The sequence below is a fragment of the Canis lupus genome, chromosome 5, assembly GCF_011100685.1.
Source record: "Canis lupus familiaris isolate Mischka breed German Shepherd chromosome 5, alternate assembly UU_Cfam_GSD_1.0, whole genome shotgun sequence".
Taxonomy (NCBI): Eukaryota; Metazoa; Chordata; class Mammalia; order Carnivora; family Canidae; genus Canis; species Canis lupus.
Genome location: NC_049226.1, coordinates 36252922 through 36268286, shown reverse-complemented (window position 1 = coordinate 36268286; position 15365 = coordinate 36252922). Strand labels below are relative to the sequence as shown.

General features: G+C 42.6%; 1 protein-coding gene across 1 annotated transcript in view; it reads right to left on the bottom strand.

Moving 5' to 3' along the window:
- Positions 1-15365, bottom strand: part of DNAH9 (dynein axonemal heavy chain 9) — a 330059-nt gene that overhangs the window by 4298 nt on the left and 310396 nt on the right. Inside the window, exon 68 of the mRNA XM_038536892.1 lies at positions 3470-3859. Within this exon, the coding sequence (XP_038392820.1) occupies positions 3470-3859 (390 nt within the window). The remainder of the gene's footprint in view (positions 1-3469; positions 3860-15365) is intronic.

Below are 15365 nucleotides of genomic sequence, written 5' to 3'. Positions count from 1 at the left end.
GTATTAATACTTTTCAACTCCAGAGTTACTATTTGGTTTTTTAAAATGTATTTTCCTCCCATTATTAATATTCTCTATTCAGTGAGACATTGTTCACATACTTTGCTTTGGTTCTCTGAACATACTTAAAATGGCTGATTAAAAGGCTTTGTGTAGTATGTCCCACTTCTTTTTATTTTTTATTTTGTATTTATGATAGTCACAGAGAGAAAGAGAGAGAGAGGCAGAGACATAGGCAGAGGGAGGAGCAGGCTCCATGCACCGGGAGCCTGACGTGGGATTCGATCCCGGGTCTCCAGGATTGTGCCCTGGGCCAAAGGCAGGCACTAAACCGCTGCGCCATCCAGGGATCCTCGTATGTCCCACTTCTGAACTTCAGGAACCATTTCTTTTTTTTTTTTTTTTAAGATTTTATTTATTTATTCATGAGAGAGAGAGAGAGAGACAGAGGCACAGGCAGAGGGAGAAGCAGGCTCCATACAGGGAGCCTGACGCGGGACTCGATCCTGGGTCTCTAGGATCATGCCCTGGGCTGAAGGCGGCGCTAAACTTGTTGAGCCACCTGGGCTTCCCAGGAACCATTTCTTTTGACTGCTCCCCACCACCCCCCCTTTGGTTTCTTTGAATGTCTCATGATTTTTTGTTGAAAACGTCAACATAGGGTTTGTTGTTGTTGTTTATTTAGTAACTTCTTTTCTGAACTGATTCTGTAAAGTCTGTCTTTGTCACATATGACTACTGAAGTGGCCTGCCCAGTTAGCTGAGTGGTTAGCAAGTAACAGGACAGAGATTTTCTTAAACACCTGCATCCAGTAAGTCTCTCAGTTTTTGCTCAGGGGCTCTGCGTATGAGTTGGGCATGCCTTCAGTGCTCAGCAGGGCAGTTTAACATTCTGGCTTAGTCTTAACTTCCTGCTTGTAAAGAGCCTCCAGGTCAGCCAGAGGTGAGTTTATAGCCTTCTCAGGTCTTTCTTGAGCCTGTGCACAGCCCGGCACATGGGTGTGGCCTTCTAGGTTTCCAGGGCCATGTTGGAGGTCATCTCATGCTCCAGCTTCTCTTTTTAAGCTTTTTGGTTAGCCTGTTATTTGCACTGTTATCTAAAGGATTAAACAGTTGTCTGACTGTTTTTAGACAGAAAACAGTAAATGGCCCTTGGGGGGGAAAGGCTGTTCCCTTGCGTGAGCTCTAACTCAGGTCAAATAGAGACAGACTTATAAATGGGGGTTTTCCATGAAATCAACAGGTAGGGGAAAATAATGACAGTTTTCTGGGAATGGAGCTTTGAAAGAACTACAACTCCATTTTGCCTCAAATGGCTGGGAGGCTGCTGTTTGCACTACGACTGTGGCATGTTGGTTCTCAAGGCCACCACAGAGTTGGTGGGGAAAGAATAGAAACAGAGCAAGTTAAAAGGCTGCCCAGTAGGGTGCCTGGGTGGATCAGTTGGTTAAGTATCTGTCTTCAGCTCAGGTCATGGTCCTGGGGTCCTGGGATTGAGCCTCACATTGGGCTCTCTGCCTAGTGGGAGTCTGCTTCTCCATCTCCCTTTGCCTGCCCCTCACCCTGCTCATGCTCTTTCTCTCTGTCAAAAAAAAAAAAAAAAAAAAAAAAAAAAAAAAAAAAAAAAAAACCACAAAACTTTTCTTTAAAAAAAAGTCTGCCAAGTGTTTCTTCTTAGTGAGAGTTGGATGTTTTTCTTCACAAAACACTAAAAAGCTAAAAGCCTTTGGTTGATCTCTAGAGTTGTGTAAAAAAGTGGGTTCTGACAATTTTGGGCCAGTGTTATGATTTTATGGAGGATATTTTTGGACATTCTTACTCTTACCTTTGCTGATGTCTTTCTAGGAGCAGAAACAGAACAAGAGTTCTTGGTGGGCGAGTATTGCTTTTTGGGAAGTTATTATGAAGAAACAAGGTAATAAAATATTGGATAATTAGATGATTAGAATCGGTGTCCTTTCCCCTTTCTCCCACAGTGCCAGTGCTCTTTTGAACTTCTTCCCTAATTGCTCCAATTTTTTTTTTTTTGTATTCTAGTTCTGGCCACCCAAGGCCACCCTATACCTAATATAATCCGTGTGTGATCCCCACTGATGGAATCTTGGACAAATGTTAGCATAGAGAGGGGGAAGGTAGCTTCCTTCTCAAGTTTCAGGCTGTTTAAACACTGTCTTGCTTTACTGTCTTCTCTGTTGGCCCTCAGTTGGTTTCATAGGGCTGCTGTAACAAGTTACTATGAATTTGGTTGCTTTAAACAACAGAAATATATTTTTTCACACTGCTGAAGGCCTGAGTCTTAAATCAAGGTATACATAGGGTCTGCTCCTTCTGGAGGCTCTGAGGCAGAAACTATCCCATGCCTCTCTCTTAGCTTCTGGTGGCTGCTGGCCATCCTTGGCATTTCTTGGCTTACAGATGTATCACTCCAATTTCTGCCTCTGTCCTCACAGGACATTTGCTTCTGTGCTTCCAATATGGCCTTATAAGGATTCCAGTCCTTGGATTTAGGGCCTGCTCTGCCCTAAGTGTATAGTAGAGTATAACCTCATCTTAACTACTTATATCTGCAAAGACCCTATTTCTAGGTAGGGTCACATTCTGAGGTTCTGGTAGAATTTTGGGAGTCATTGTTTAATACAGCTCTATGTGTATTTATATGACCTTCTATGATATTATAGATCTTCTAACAGTTTTCTCCCATTAATTCGATACTGACTGCTAGGAACAGTTAAGTGTCACTTACCAAGCAGGGTATTTGATTAAGCACCTCTTCCAGGTCGTGTGTATAACAAACATAAACTTGTTCTAGAGTTATCCATCCTTGCGCATGTCATTTATCCCAGCTAATCTTATTGTGACTCAAATTTTTATCAGGCTTCACTGAAGAATCCTTTCAGAATGCCCTGTAAAATAGCATCTACTGGACTCCCTTTGCAGACAGGGGCAATGTAAAAGGCAGAAGGGATGCTGGCCTTCCTAGAGCTCAGGAATGAGGAAGTGGCCGCGGGGGGGTGAAATGATATCCCCCGGTCAGCCAGTAGCAGGGATAGCCAACTCCAACACCTTTGGAGCACTCTCTGTGTGCCAGGCACTATTCCAAGTGCCCCATATAGTAACTAATTTAATTTTTGCAGCCTATATATTTTCCCATTTAGCACTCGAAGAAACAGATTTGGAGAGGTAGAACCATGTTCCAAGGTCATAGCGGCAGTAGATGGAGATGCTGGGATCTAGATCCAGCTGTTCAGTTCTCGAGCCCTTGCCTTTAATTACTATACTGTACCCACTCTGTGAAGTCTGTGCTAGATGTGCCATCCCTGGCTGCATGAAAGTGGCTTGATGGCCTCAAGGGAAGGACACCTAGGTCAGAAGATCCCGGGACATGCCTTTTCGTGATCAGACTCAGTGGAGGCAACATGCAATTTAATCAGCCCACAGAGGGTGCCCTGAGGCTCACCCCAAGATTTACCTGTATGTCCCAGCGAGCGCCTTCCATGAAGAGGCCATGGATGTAGGCCCCTTCCCGAGGAGGGCTCTTGAAGTCCTCCCTGTTCTTCTTGGTCACATCACATTGCAGGGCCATCTTGTCCAGGGGCCACTCGTTCTTACGGGCCGTGGACTGCATGATGGCGGTCAGGAAGGACTGGGGGTTGAAGAAGCCTGTCAGCCACACCGTGGAGGGCATTGCAAAGTCTCCTATCCAAGCTTCCAACTCTTTGATTCGGTTGAGGAGGTCCAAAAACCAGGTTCCCAGGCCTGCTGTTGAAGGGTAGGCTCGCCTGGTCCAGGACTCTGGCACTGTGTCTAGGTATAGGGCGTTCTGTAAGGTCTCCATGTCACTGGTCATGGTCAGCTCCCCCTGTAGACAAAGAGCAAGAGGGCAAAGAGTGAGGGGGCAGGAAGTCCCTGGAAACAACTGGCCTTAGGGACCTCTGGCTCATGGCACACAGGCAGACAGATGACAACTCCAGGAGTGGTGCTGACACAGTGACTGTCCCTAATACTTGACTTGCAGACTTTAAAACTTTCCCTGCTCCATGCAATCAGAGTCTACACCTGTCTACTGATAGGAGTCAACGTCCACTGTGGACCCCAGACCACCTGTGGGTTCCCTGCTGCTTCCACCAACCGTAAAGCATCGGTTCTCCTCCAGCCTTTGCAGCAGCCCTGCAGGCTTCTGTGCACAGCTCAGAAGCACAAGAGGCCCAAGCCTGGGAGATCTGTGTCCCCCCAAGTCAGGGATTTCCTCCAGAATCGAGGTATTGGATACAGGGTCACCTTGAAGGAGCCCTCTTCCAACTACTGGATGAACTTTGTAAAGAAGGGTTACGTTGAAAACCATTGTTAAATTTGATTTTGTAACTTTGGTTATGACAAGGATCTCTAGCAATTTCTTTAAGACCCCATTTCTAGTACAGTGGGTTCTGTACAGGGGTTAGAGTACTCGACAAGCCTCATGGTATGGACTGAATATATCCCTTCCCCATGCACCCAAATATGTATGTTGGAATCCTGACCCACAGTGTGATGGTATTAGGAGGTGATTGGGTCGTGAGGTGGGGACCTCACGAATGGGATCAGTGCTCTTGCTATAAAGGTGACCCCAGAGAGAGCCCCCTCACCTCTTTTGTCTTGTGGGGGCCCAGTAAGATGATGGCTGGCAGTGAACCAGGAAGTGGGCCCTCACCAGACACCAGATCTGCCGATGCCTCTGGAACTGTGAGAAGTAAATTTGTATTGTTTTTAAGCCACCCAGTCTGGTGTTCAATTATAGCTGCCTATGTGGACTGAGGCCGCTCGGCTTGCCTAAAGTGCAGACTGCTAAAATGGAGAGACCTCAGTGGAGCCTCGAGTCACCTTGCCTGTGGGATGGGAGACTGCATTGTGTAGTGCTAGGCCCAAATCTTTCTCCTAACTCTTGGAACTGTTTAAAAAAAAAAAAAAAAAAAAAAAGTACCTCTCTTAAAGAGGAACTTATTTCGGGTCCTAAGTGACAACTAGAAACTAACCTTCTGACCCCTGATTTATAGGAAATAGATGAAAAACTTCTTTATGAAATTCACAGAGAGACTGTTGCTGTTGCATATATACTTCCTATACCATGGAGTCGAGTGGCTGGGCTATTTTCAGATATAAATGCTGTAATATTTTTTTAAAAAGGAAAACAGCCCCAGCTATTCATTGTTATGCGCAGTTTATAACTTAGGTTTAAATAAAGTTTCCCTAAAAATAGCTGATTTTTTAATAAAATAAGTATCAAAATTTAGTGCAAAGGGAAAAAATGAATTCAAAGCCTCTTTTTTATGAGATCCTGTCTGTATAACTATTTCTTGTCTTATACTATCTAGGAACTTCTTTACAATGATAAATGAGGGTGGACATTATTCTTGTTTCAAACTTAGAGGAAAAAAATTGTCTTTCATCATTAAATGTGGTCAGTTTTTCTTTGATGTCATTTATTTAGTTAAGTTCCTTTTCTTATTTTTCTGATATTTTAAGTCAAGGTTTGGTATTAAATTTTGTTAATTTTTTTTTCATTTATGAAGATAATCCTATTTTTTTCTTATGTACATTCATGTTGTGAATTCCACTGATTGATTTAAAAAAAAAAGATTTTGAGAGAGTGAGAGAGAGGAATGTGGATGGAGGGGCAGAGGGAGAGTCAGAGGATGAAGCAGACTCCTCACTGAGCAGGGCTTGTTCCCAGGACCCTGAGGTCATGACCTGAGTTGAAGGCAGATCCTTAACCAATTGAGCCACCCAGGTGCCCTAATCCTTTTTTTTTTTTTTTTTTGTTATTATGGTTAATCACATTGATTGTTTTGTGAATATTGAACCACTCTTGCATCCCTGGAATGAATCTCACTTGATTGAAGTGGATGATGTATATAATGTATTGTTGGATTGGTTTGCTAATATTTTGCTGAGGATTTTTAAATCTATGTTCATCAGAGATGTTGACTTTTTTTTTTTTTTGTAGTGCCTGTCTAGGTTTTGGTATTAGGGTAATGCCATACTAGCTTTATAAATGATTGATCTATTACCTTTATGTTTGCTTCTACTCATGAAATTTAAATAATAACTTTTATTTCTAATTGTATCCTTTTCTGCTTAAGTCTCTTTACCATTTCTTATATGGGTGGTTTAGTGGTGATGAACTCCTTTAACTTTTGTCTGAGAAGCTCTTTATTGGTTTTTAAATTCCGAATGATAAACCTTACCAGGTAGAGTATCCTTGGTTGTAGGTTTTTTTCCTTTCAGCACTTTGAATATATCATGCCAGTCCCTTCTGGCTTGTAAAATTTTCCTCCCTCCTTCCCTCCCTGCCTTCCCTCCCTTCCCTCCCTTCCTTCCACACAGGGTAGCTGGATGTGGGGCTCCATCCCATGACCATGTGATCATAACTTGAGCTGAAATCAAAGGTCGGATGCTTAACAGACTGAGCTACCCAGGTGCCCTCTGGCATGTAAAATTTATGTCAGAAACTCAGCTGATAGCCTCATGGGGTTTCCTTTGTATATAAATAGTTGTTCTCCTTTGGTACTTCTAAGATGCTCTCTTTATTTTCAATCTGTGACATTTTAATTATTATGTATCTTGGTGTGGACCACTCTGAATTCATCTTGTTAGAGACATTTTGTGATTCCTGGACCTGGATGCCTTTTTTCTTCCTAAGGTTAGGAGAGTTTTCAACTATTATTTCTTCAAATAAAATTTCTGTCTCTCTCTCTCTCCTTCTTCTGGGACCCTTATATTGTAAATGTTTGTATGCTTGATATTGTGCTAGAGATTGCTTAACCCACCCTTATTTTAAAAATTCTTTTTTCTTCTTTTTTTCTTCAGCTTTAGTACTTTCCATTACTCTGTCTTCCAGCTTGTGGTTCTGCTTTGATATCCTCTAACTTAATGTTGATTCCCTGTAGTGTATTTTTCATTTCAGTTATTGTGTTCTTCAACTCTGTTTTTCTTTCTTTCTTTTTTAAAGATTTTATTTATTTATTCATTCATGAGAGACACACAGAGAGAGGCAGAGGGAGAAGCAGGCTCCCTGCGGGGAGCCCAATGCAGGACTCAATCCCAGGACCCTGGGATAACAACCTAAGCTGAAGGCAGATGCTCAACCACTGAGCCACCCAGGTGCCCCTGATTGTTTCTTTTTTAATAAATTCCATCTCTTTGTTGAAGTTCTCACTGAGTCTGTCCACTCCTCTATCAAGTCTGATCAGCATCTCTGTGATAATTACTTTGTACTCTTTATCAGGTAGATTGCTTTATCTCCATTTCATTTAGTTCTATTATCTGTGCCCCCAACACCCCCCTCCCGCCCCTGGCCCCAGTTTGGTTTTGTTTTCTCTTATTTGGAGCATATTCCTCTATCTCCTCATTACTGTCTGTGTTTGAGTCTGTGAATTAGTTGGAACAGCTACTTCTCCTAAACCTAAGGGAAGAATATTGTGTAGGGATGTCCCCTGTGTAGACTGCATGTGCTTAGTGATTTTGACTGGCTGACTGGAGCTGTAGTGGGTCGGGGTGCTCCAAGCTGGGCCCTCCCTGCTGAGGTGGCTAGAGCTGAAGTTAGGTGCAGGCTAGGAGCCCCTGGGGTGCAGCACCCAGGGGACGCCCTGGTGAGTCATCTAGAGTTGAAAGAGGTACAAGCCTGGGGTGTTCTGGGATGCTTCGTGCCCATGTTGCCTTGGTGAGCTGACTAGTAGTAGCTTCAGTAGATGCTGTCCAGGGGTGTCGTGGTGTGTGCCTTACGGGGGCTGCCTTGATGTGAGGACTAGACCTGTGTGACTGGAGGCCTGGAGCTCACTAAGGCAGCTGGCCATCTAGGGTCCCCAGACCTTGCTGTCATCTGTGCTGTCACAGTGGAGGAGATGGGCACTGGGTGGCTCAGTCAGTTGAGCGTCCAACTCTTGGTTTTGGCTCAGGTCATGGTCTTGTGGTCATGGGATGAAGCCTCATGTTGGGCTCTGCACTCAGCACAGAGTCTGCTTTATATTCTCTCTCTCTGTCTCCTCCACTCACTCTCTCAAGTTAATAAAATCTTTAATAAAAAAAAAAAAAAAGGTGGATCATGAACAGTGGCACTCACCCAGGCCTCTGACGCTAGAAGAAATTTCCAGCAGTTCCCTCACCATTTGGTGGAGTAAAGCTGGTTCCTTTACATTCTATCTGCCCTTTTAAACTGTTTTTTTTTTCTGTGCCACAGGGCAGACAAATCTGCCCCCAGGCCCTCAGTACTATTCCTTTCCACTGTACCAAGGCCCTCTATCCAGTCAGCCCTCACCACTTCTTCAGGAGGAATTGTTCTATATATAGGTATGGATTTGGTATGACCCTGGAGAGGGCTGAGTTCAGGATCTTACCATGTCACCATCTTGGATCCTTTCCTCCTCCCATCTTTTAGGGTTGGTGACAAATTCTGTTATGATTTTCCTTCATCTGAAAAGGTCTTGATTTCCCCTTCATTCCTAAAATATTTTCTCTGGATATAGGATCATACTCTATGTGATACCTCAGGAGAGGGAGATGGCATAAGAAGTCTGCATATGGATTTCTCTTGACTCTGCTGTGAATTTTCCCTTCATGATCCAGCCATATATATATATATATATATATTTTTATTTATTTATTTATTTATTTATTTTTATTCTTTTTTAAAAAAAAGATTTTATTTGAGAGAGAGCGAGCGAGTGCACATGAGCATGAACGGGGGAAAAGCAGAGGGAGAGGGAGAATTATACTCCCCACTGAGCAGGGAGCCCAATGCTTGGCTTGATCTCAGGACCCTGAGATCATGACCTGAGCTGAAGGCAGATGCTTAAGTGACTGAGCCACCCAGGTGTCCCTGTGCGTGTATTTTTACTGTCCCATTGTAACAGTCTCAGTCAAGTGTAGAATTGTGTGCTGAGATCCAATCTTCAAATGCAGAAGTGATCTGGGGACAGGATCTCTGACACAACAGTGTGTTAGATCTTGTTGGTTTGTTTATTCTGACAATTCTAATCAGTACTTTGGACACTTAGATCATTTATATTTAATGTAATTATCAGTATGACAGAGTTTAAATCTACTTTTTTTTTTTTTTTTTTTACTTATTTCATTGGCTGCTCTGGGTAGGGGTTGGCACATTTTCAGCACAGTGTCAAATAGTAAATACTGTAGGCTTTAAAAAAAAATACTGTATGTGTGGGAAATATCAGAAAGGGAGACAGAACGTAAAGACTGCTAACTCTGGGAAACGAACTAGGGGGGGTAGAAGGGGAGGAGGGCGGGGGGTGGGAGTGAATGGGTGACGGGCACTGGGGGTTATTCTGTATGTTAGTCAATTGAACACCAATAAAAAATAAATTAAAAAAAAATACTGTAGGCTTTCGAGGCCGCATGGTCTCTGTTGTAGCTACTCACCTCGTCAGTCTTAGCACAAAAGCAGCCATACACAATGTGTAAATTAAATGATTGTGGCCTTAGTCCAGTAAATGCTTACAAAAACAGGTTGTGGGCTGGATTTGGCCTGCAGGCCATTAGTTTGCTGACCCCTCCTCTAGGATTTACGTATGTCTCTTTACTCACAGTCTACCTTCAAATAATATGCCACGTCACGTACAATGTAGCAGTTATATTCCTCCCTTTCATTTTTATGCTATTGTTGACATACATTTTGGTTCTACATATGTCATAAAAAGCCCATAGTAATTATTATTTTTGTTTTAATTTATTTATTCATGAAAGATCCAGAGAGAAAGATGTAGAGACACAGGCAGAGGGAGAAGCAGGCTCCATGCAGGGAGCCCAACGTGGGACTCAATCCTGGGACTCCAGGATCATGCCCTAGGCAGAAGGCAAGCGCTAAACCGCTGAGCCACCCAGGCTGCCCCTTATTTTTGTTTTAAAAAGTCAATTATTTTTTGAAGATTCTTAAGTGATAAAAAAATGTCTTTAATACTACTCACATATTTACCATCCATGGAGACAGTCATTTCTTTGTGTAGATCTGGATTTCCATATGGTATCATTTTCCTTCTGTCTGGAGCATTGCTTTTAACTTTTATTTTAGGCCTGTTGGATATGGATTCTCTTTGTTGTCTGAGAACATGCTTATAGCCATATCTCAGAGATATTGTGGGTTTGGTTCTAGACCACTGCAAGAAGCTATATATTGCAATAAAGCAAGTCAAATGAATGTTTTGGGTTCCCAGTACGTGTGAAAGTTAATGTTTACACTGTAATCTATTAAGTGTGCATTAGTATTATATATGAAAAAACAATGTACATACCTTCACTTAAAAATAGCCATCATCTGAGCTTTCAGCAAGTACTCATCTTTTTGCTGGTGGAGGGTCTTGTCTCATTGATGGCTGCTGAGTGTTCAGGGTGGTGGCTGCTGAAGGCTGGGGTGACAGTGGCAGTTTTTGAAAATAAGACAACAGTGACGTTTGTTGTATCGATTGACTCTTCCTTTCACAAACAATTTCTCTGTAGCTGCAATGCTGTTTGATAGCATTTGACCCAAATTGCAGTCCATCCTCTCAAACCCTGCTGCTGCTTTATCAGCTACATGTTTGGAATATTCTCAATCCTTTGTTGTCACTTCAAAAATTTCATAGCATCTTCACCAGAAGTAGATTCTATCTGAAGAAACCACGTTCTTTGCTCATCTATAAAAAACAACTACAGGGATCCCTGGGTGGCTCAGTGGTTTGGTGCCTGCCTTCGCCCCAGGGCATGATCCTGGAGTCCTGTGACACGTCAGGCTCCCTCCCTTCATGGAGCCTGCTTCTCCCTCTGCCTGTGTCTGCCTCTCCCTCTCTCTCTCTCTCTCTCTCTCTCATGAATAAATAAATAAAATCTTAAAAAAAATAGAAGCAACTCCTCATCCATTCAAGTTTTATCATGAGATTGTAGTGAATCAGTCCCATCTTCTGGCTCCACTTCTGATTCTAGTTCTTTTGCTTTTTGTACCACATCTGCAGTGACTTCCTCCACAGAAGTCTTGAACCTCTCAAAGTCATCCATAAGAGTTGGAATCAAGTTCTTCTAAACTCCTCCTATTCCTACTATATCCTATGGTTGATATTTTGACTTCTTCCCATGAATCACAAATGTTCTAAGTGGCATCTAGAAGGTGAATACTTTCCAAAAGTTATCAATTTACTTTGTCCACATCTATCAGAGGAATACAATCCATGGCAGCTAGAACCTTGTAAAATATATTTCACAAATAATAAGACTTGGAAGTTGAAATTCCTCCTTGATCCATAGGCTACAGAATGGATGTTGTGTTAGCAGTCATAAAACCAACATTAATTTCAGGTACATTTCCATCAGCACTCTTGGGTGACCAGGTGCATTGTCAATAGGCAGCCATATTTTGAAAGGATTCTGGTTTTTTTGAGCAGTGGGCTTAAAATATTCAGTAAACCATGTTGTCAACAGATGTGCTGCCATCCAGGCTTTATTGTTCCAATGAAAGAACACAGACAGAGTAGATTAAGGACAATTCTGAAGGGCCCTGCAATTCTCAGAATGGTAAATGAGCATTGGCTTCAACTTAAAGTCACCAGCTGCATGAGCTCCTAACGAGAGAGTCGGCCTATTTAAAGCTTTGAAGTCAGGCATTGACTTCTCTCCAGCTGTCAGAGTTCTAGATGGCATCTTCTTCCAACAGAAGGCTGTTTCATCTACATTGAAGATCTGTTGCTGAGTGTAACCACTTTCATTAGCTCAATCTTTTGGAGAACCTGCAGCTTGCACCTTTATGTATGAAGATGATTTCTTTCCTTAAACCTCCTGAACCAACCTCTGATAGCTTCAGACTTTTATTCTGCAGCTTCCTCACCTCTCTCAGCCTTCATGGAATTGAAGAGTGCTCGGGCCTTGCTCTGGATTAGGCTTTTACTTAAGGGAATGTTGGGGCTGCTTTGACCTTCTATCCAGACCACTGACATTTATCCACATCAGTAAGACGGCTGTTTCACTTTCTTATCGTGTGTGTGTCCACGGGACAAGCAGTTTAATTTCCTTCAAGAACTTTTCCTTTGCATTCACAACTGAGCTAACCATTTGGTGCAAGAGGCCTAGCTTTTGGTCTATCTTGTCTTTTAACATGCTTTCCTCACTAAGCTTAATTGTTTCCAGCTTTTGATTTCAAGTGAGAGACATGTGACTCTTCTTTTCACTTGAACACTTAGGAGCCACTGTCGGGGTTATTAATTGCCTAATTTCAATATTGTTGTGTCTCAGGGAAGAGGGTGGCCAATGAAGAGGGTGAGGGACAAAGGAATGGCCAGTCAATGGAACAGTCAGAACACATAAACATTTACCAATTACATTTGAAATATTGTGAGAATTACCAAAATGTGACACAGAGAAATGAAGTGAGCAAATGCTGTTGGAAAAAACGAGGCCTATAACTTGCTTGATGCAGGTTGCCACGATCTATTTGTAAAAAAAAAAAAAAAAAAAAAAAAAAAATGCAATTATCTGCAAAGCTCAGTAGAGTGAAATGCCACAAAGTGAGGTACGCCTTTATTTAGTTTTCTTTTTGTGCTAGTCAAAGGGTTCTGGGTTTATTATTATTTTTTAAAGATTTATTTATTTGAGAGATGGCGAGCAAGGTGGGGAGGGACCGAGGGAGAGAGAATCTCCAGCAGACTCCTCACTGAGCAAGGAGCCTGGCATGGGGCTTGATCCCATGATCCTGACCATGACCTGAGCTGAAATCAAGAATCAGATGCCCAACCGACTGAGCTGCCCTGGTACCTCTCGTTTTCTTTTTGGCACTTTTCTGTTAGCACATTCATGCTATCTCTCCACTGTCTCCAGTTTGCATAGCTCCTTATGAGAAATCTGCTCATTTCTTTCTTTGCTCCTTTGCATATACCCCGCCCCTATTCCCGCCCCTCACCCCGCCTTCTTTACCCTTGAGTTTCACTAAGGGTGAAGGGTACCTTTACATAGTTTTCATTAGGTATATTCTGCATAGGCTTATTGAGCTTCTTGCGCCTATGGGTTTATAGTTTTTGTCAAACTTGCAAAACTGTGGCATTTCTTCAAGTGTTTTTTCCTGACCCTTGCCCTCGCCTCCATCCTCCTGGGACTCTAATTACATATATTAAATCACTAGATATTATCCCACAGGTCCCTGATGGGCTGTCTACTTTTTTCCAGTATTTTGCTTTTCCCCTCACTTTGGATAGTTTCTTTTGCTATGTTTTCATCATCTGTAAATCTTCCAAACATCTCATTTTTCATTCAGCTATTATATTTTCCATCTCTGCACGTTCCATTTATATGTTCCATTTGTTCTTTATCAGGTTTGTATTTTCTTCTGTCTCCTAAACATATACAGCAAACTTACGATCATGTCCTAACCTCCTTGTCTGTGAATTCCATCATCCCTGCCATTTCTGGCTCCTTTCCAATAGGATCCACTTTTCTCCTGGATATAGATCATATATATTCCTGCTTCTTTACATGCTTGTAATTTGCTTAGCTTATGTCAGACACTATGAATTTTACATTTTTGAGTGCTGGATTTTGGTCTATTCCTTTTAACAGTGCTGGAATTTTTTTCCCCTGCAGTTAATTTACTTGAAATTAGAGGATCTGTTGGAAGTTTGTGTTTCAGCTTTGCTACAGTGGGAGTACAGACCAGTTTTAGTCTGAGTTCAGTTTAGCCTGCTACTAGGTTGATACTCTTCTGAGAATTCTCTTTGATATTTCCTGCTTTTTTAAATTTTAAAAAATTTTTATTTGTACTCCAGTTAGTGGGAACACAAACACATATTCCCAGCTCTATGTGAGCTCTGAGATTTGTTCTCTGTTCCTCATGGTTCCTTCTCAGCCTTGGATGGTTTTTTTCCTCACTCACGTGTAGAGCAGTAGCCAGCCAGAGTCTCGAGGGGAACCCCTGTGCAGATGTTTGAGGCTTTTTGTCTGGGCGGCTCCCTGATGTAGGCACTCTGCTCTACAAACCCCGCTGCTTTGGCCTCCACAAGCTCTGCTCTGCACATCCTCAGTTCAGTAGAACTGTGGAGCTCTTTGCTGATCTGCAGCCCCGAAACTGCCTCCCCATAATAAGCTCGTACGATGAAGGGAGCAGCTCTCTCCTTCCTTTTCTGTCAAGTATCACAGTTGTGTCCTGACACATTTTTTTTTAAGATTTTATTTATTTATTCATAAGAGACACAGAGAGAGGCAGAGACACAGGGCAGAGGGAGAAGCAGGCTCCATGCAGGGAACTCAATGTGGGACTCAATCCTGGGTCTCCAGGATCATGCCCTGGGCTGAAGGCAGCGCTAAACAGCTGAGCCACCTGGGCTGCCCTGTCCTGACACATTTGTCCAGACCACTGGAATGTACAACACCAATAGGGAGCCCCAGTATAAACCACGGACTGTGGGTGATTGTGATGAGATGGTGTAGGCTCCTCAGTTGTAACAAATGGACCACTCTGGTAGGAGATGCGGATGAGGGGCAGGCTGTATGGGAGCTGGGAGTATGTGGGAAATCTCTGTACGTTCCTTTTGATTTTGCTATGAACCTAAAAACCACTCTAAAAAAATAAGATCTTAAAAAATATGCGATTCTGAATTTTAAACACTATTTGGAAATCTGAAATCATTTTGATAGAGAAACATAAAATGTGTAACTTGGCTTTCTTAAAACTTTCTCACATCTGCTTATAATCTGATGTTAATTCTTTCTGACAATGCTTTTACATTTGCTGATTGAATGTGGAAGTGACAGAGCCTTCGAGAATGTACTGTCTCTGAGGTTTTGCCAGTTTGAGAGTGAAGAACAGTTTAGGAAAAGAGGAAACCATTCACCTTGTAGTTAGGTGTCTGACGTCAGTATTCCCATGACCTTTAGATGAAGTAGAAATGACTCACATTCATTGTAGGGGCTGAGAGGGAATGAGAGAGAGCCCCACCACAAATTCACTAAGTCAGAGTTGTGTCCCTTCTTAGGAGAAGAGGAAAGCATAGATTCTAGGACAGCATTTCCTGGAAGCTGTTCAGAAAACATCAGTTTCTTGAGGTGTTTCCAGATCAGTGGAGGCTGGGGTGGGCAGACAGGAAATTTCTGGCCATGCTCTGGGCAAGTGGGCCCTTCTTAAAGGTCCAGCTATACTATCATACAGAAACCTGTTTACATTTGTTCAAGCCCAATCTTATCAAATTCCTCAGATTCTAGGCTGCAGTCCACACCTAAGGACTCTAACCCCTGGAGGGCCAGGAACTTCCATTTGGAAAGGGTACCTCTGTTGGATCTGAAGCAGCTGGGTGCTCTGGGCTCACAGCCAGGCAACCAGCATTCAGTCCAGAGGGCGTCAGCAACACCCACATCCTCTTCCTCGA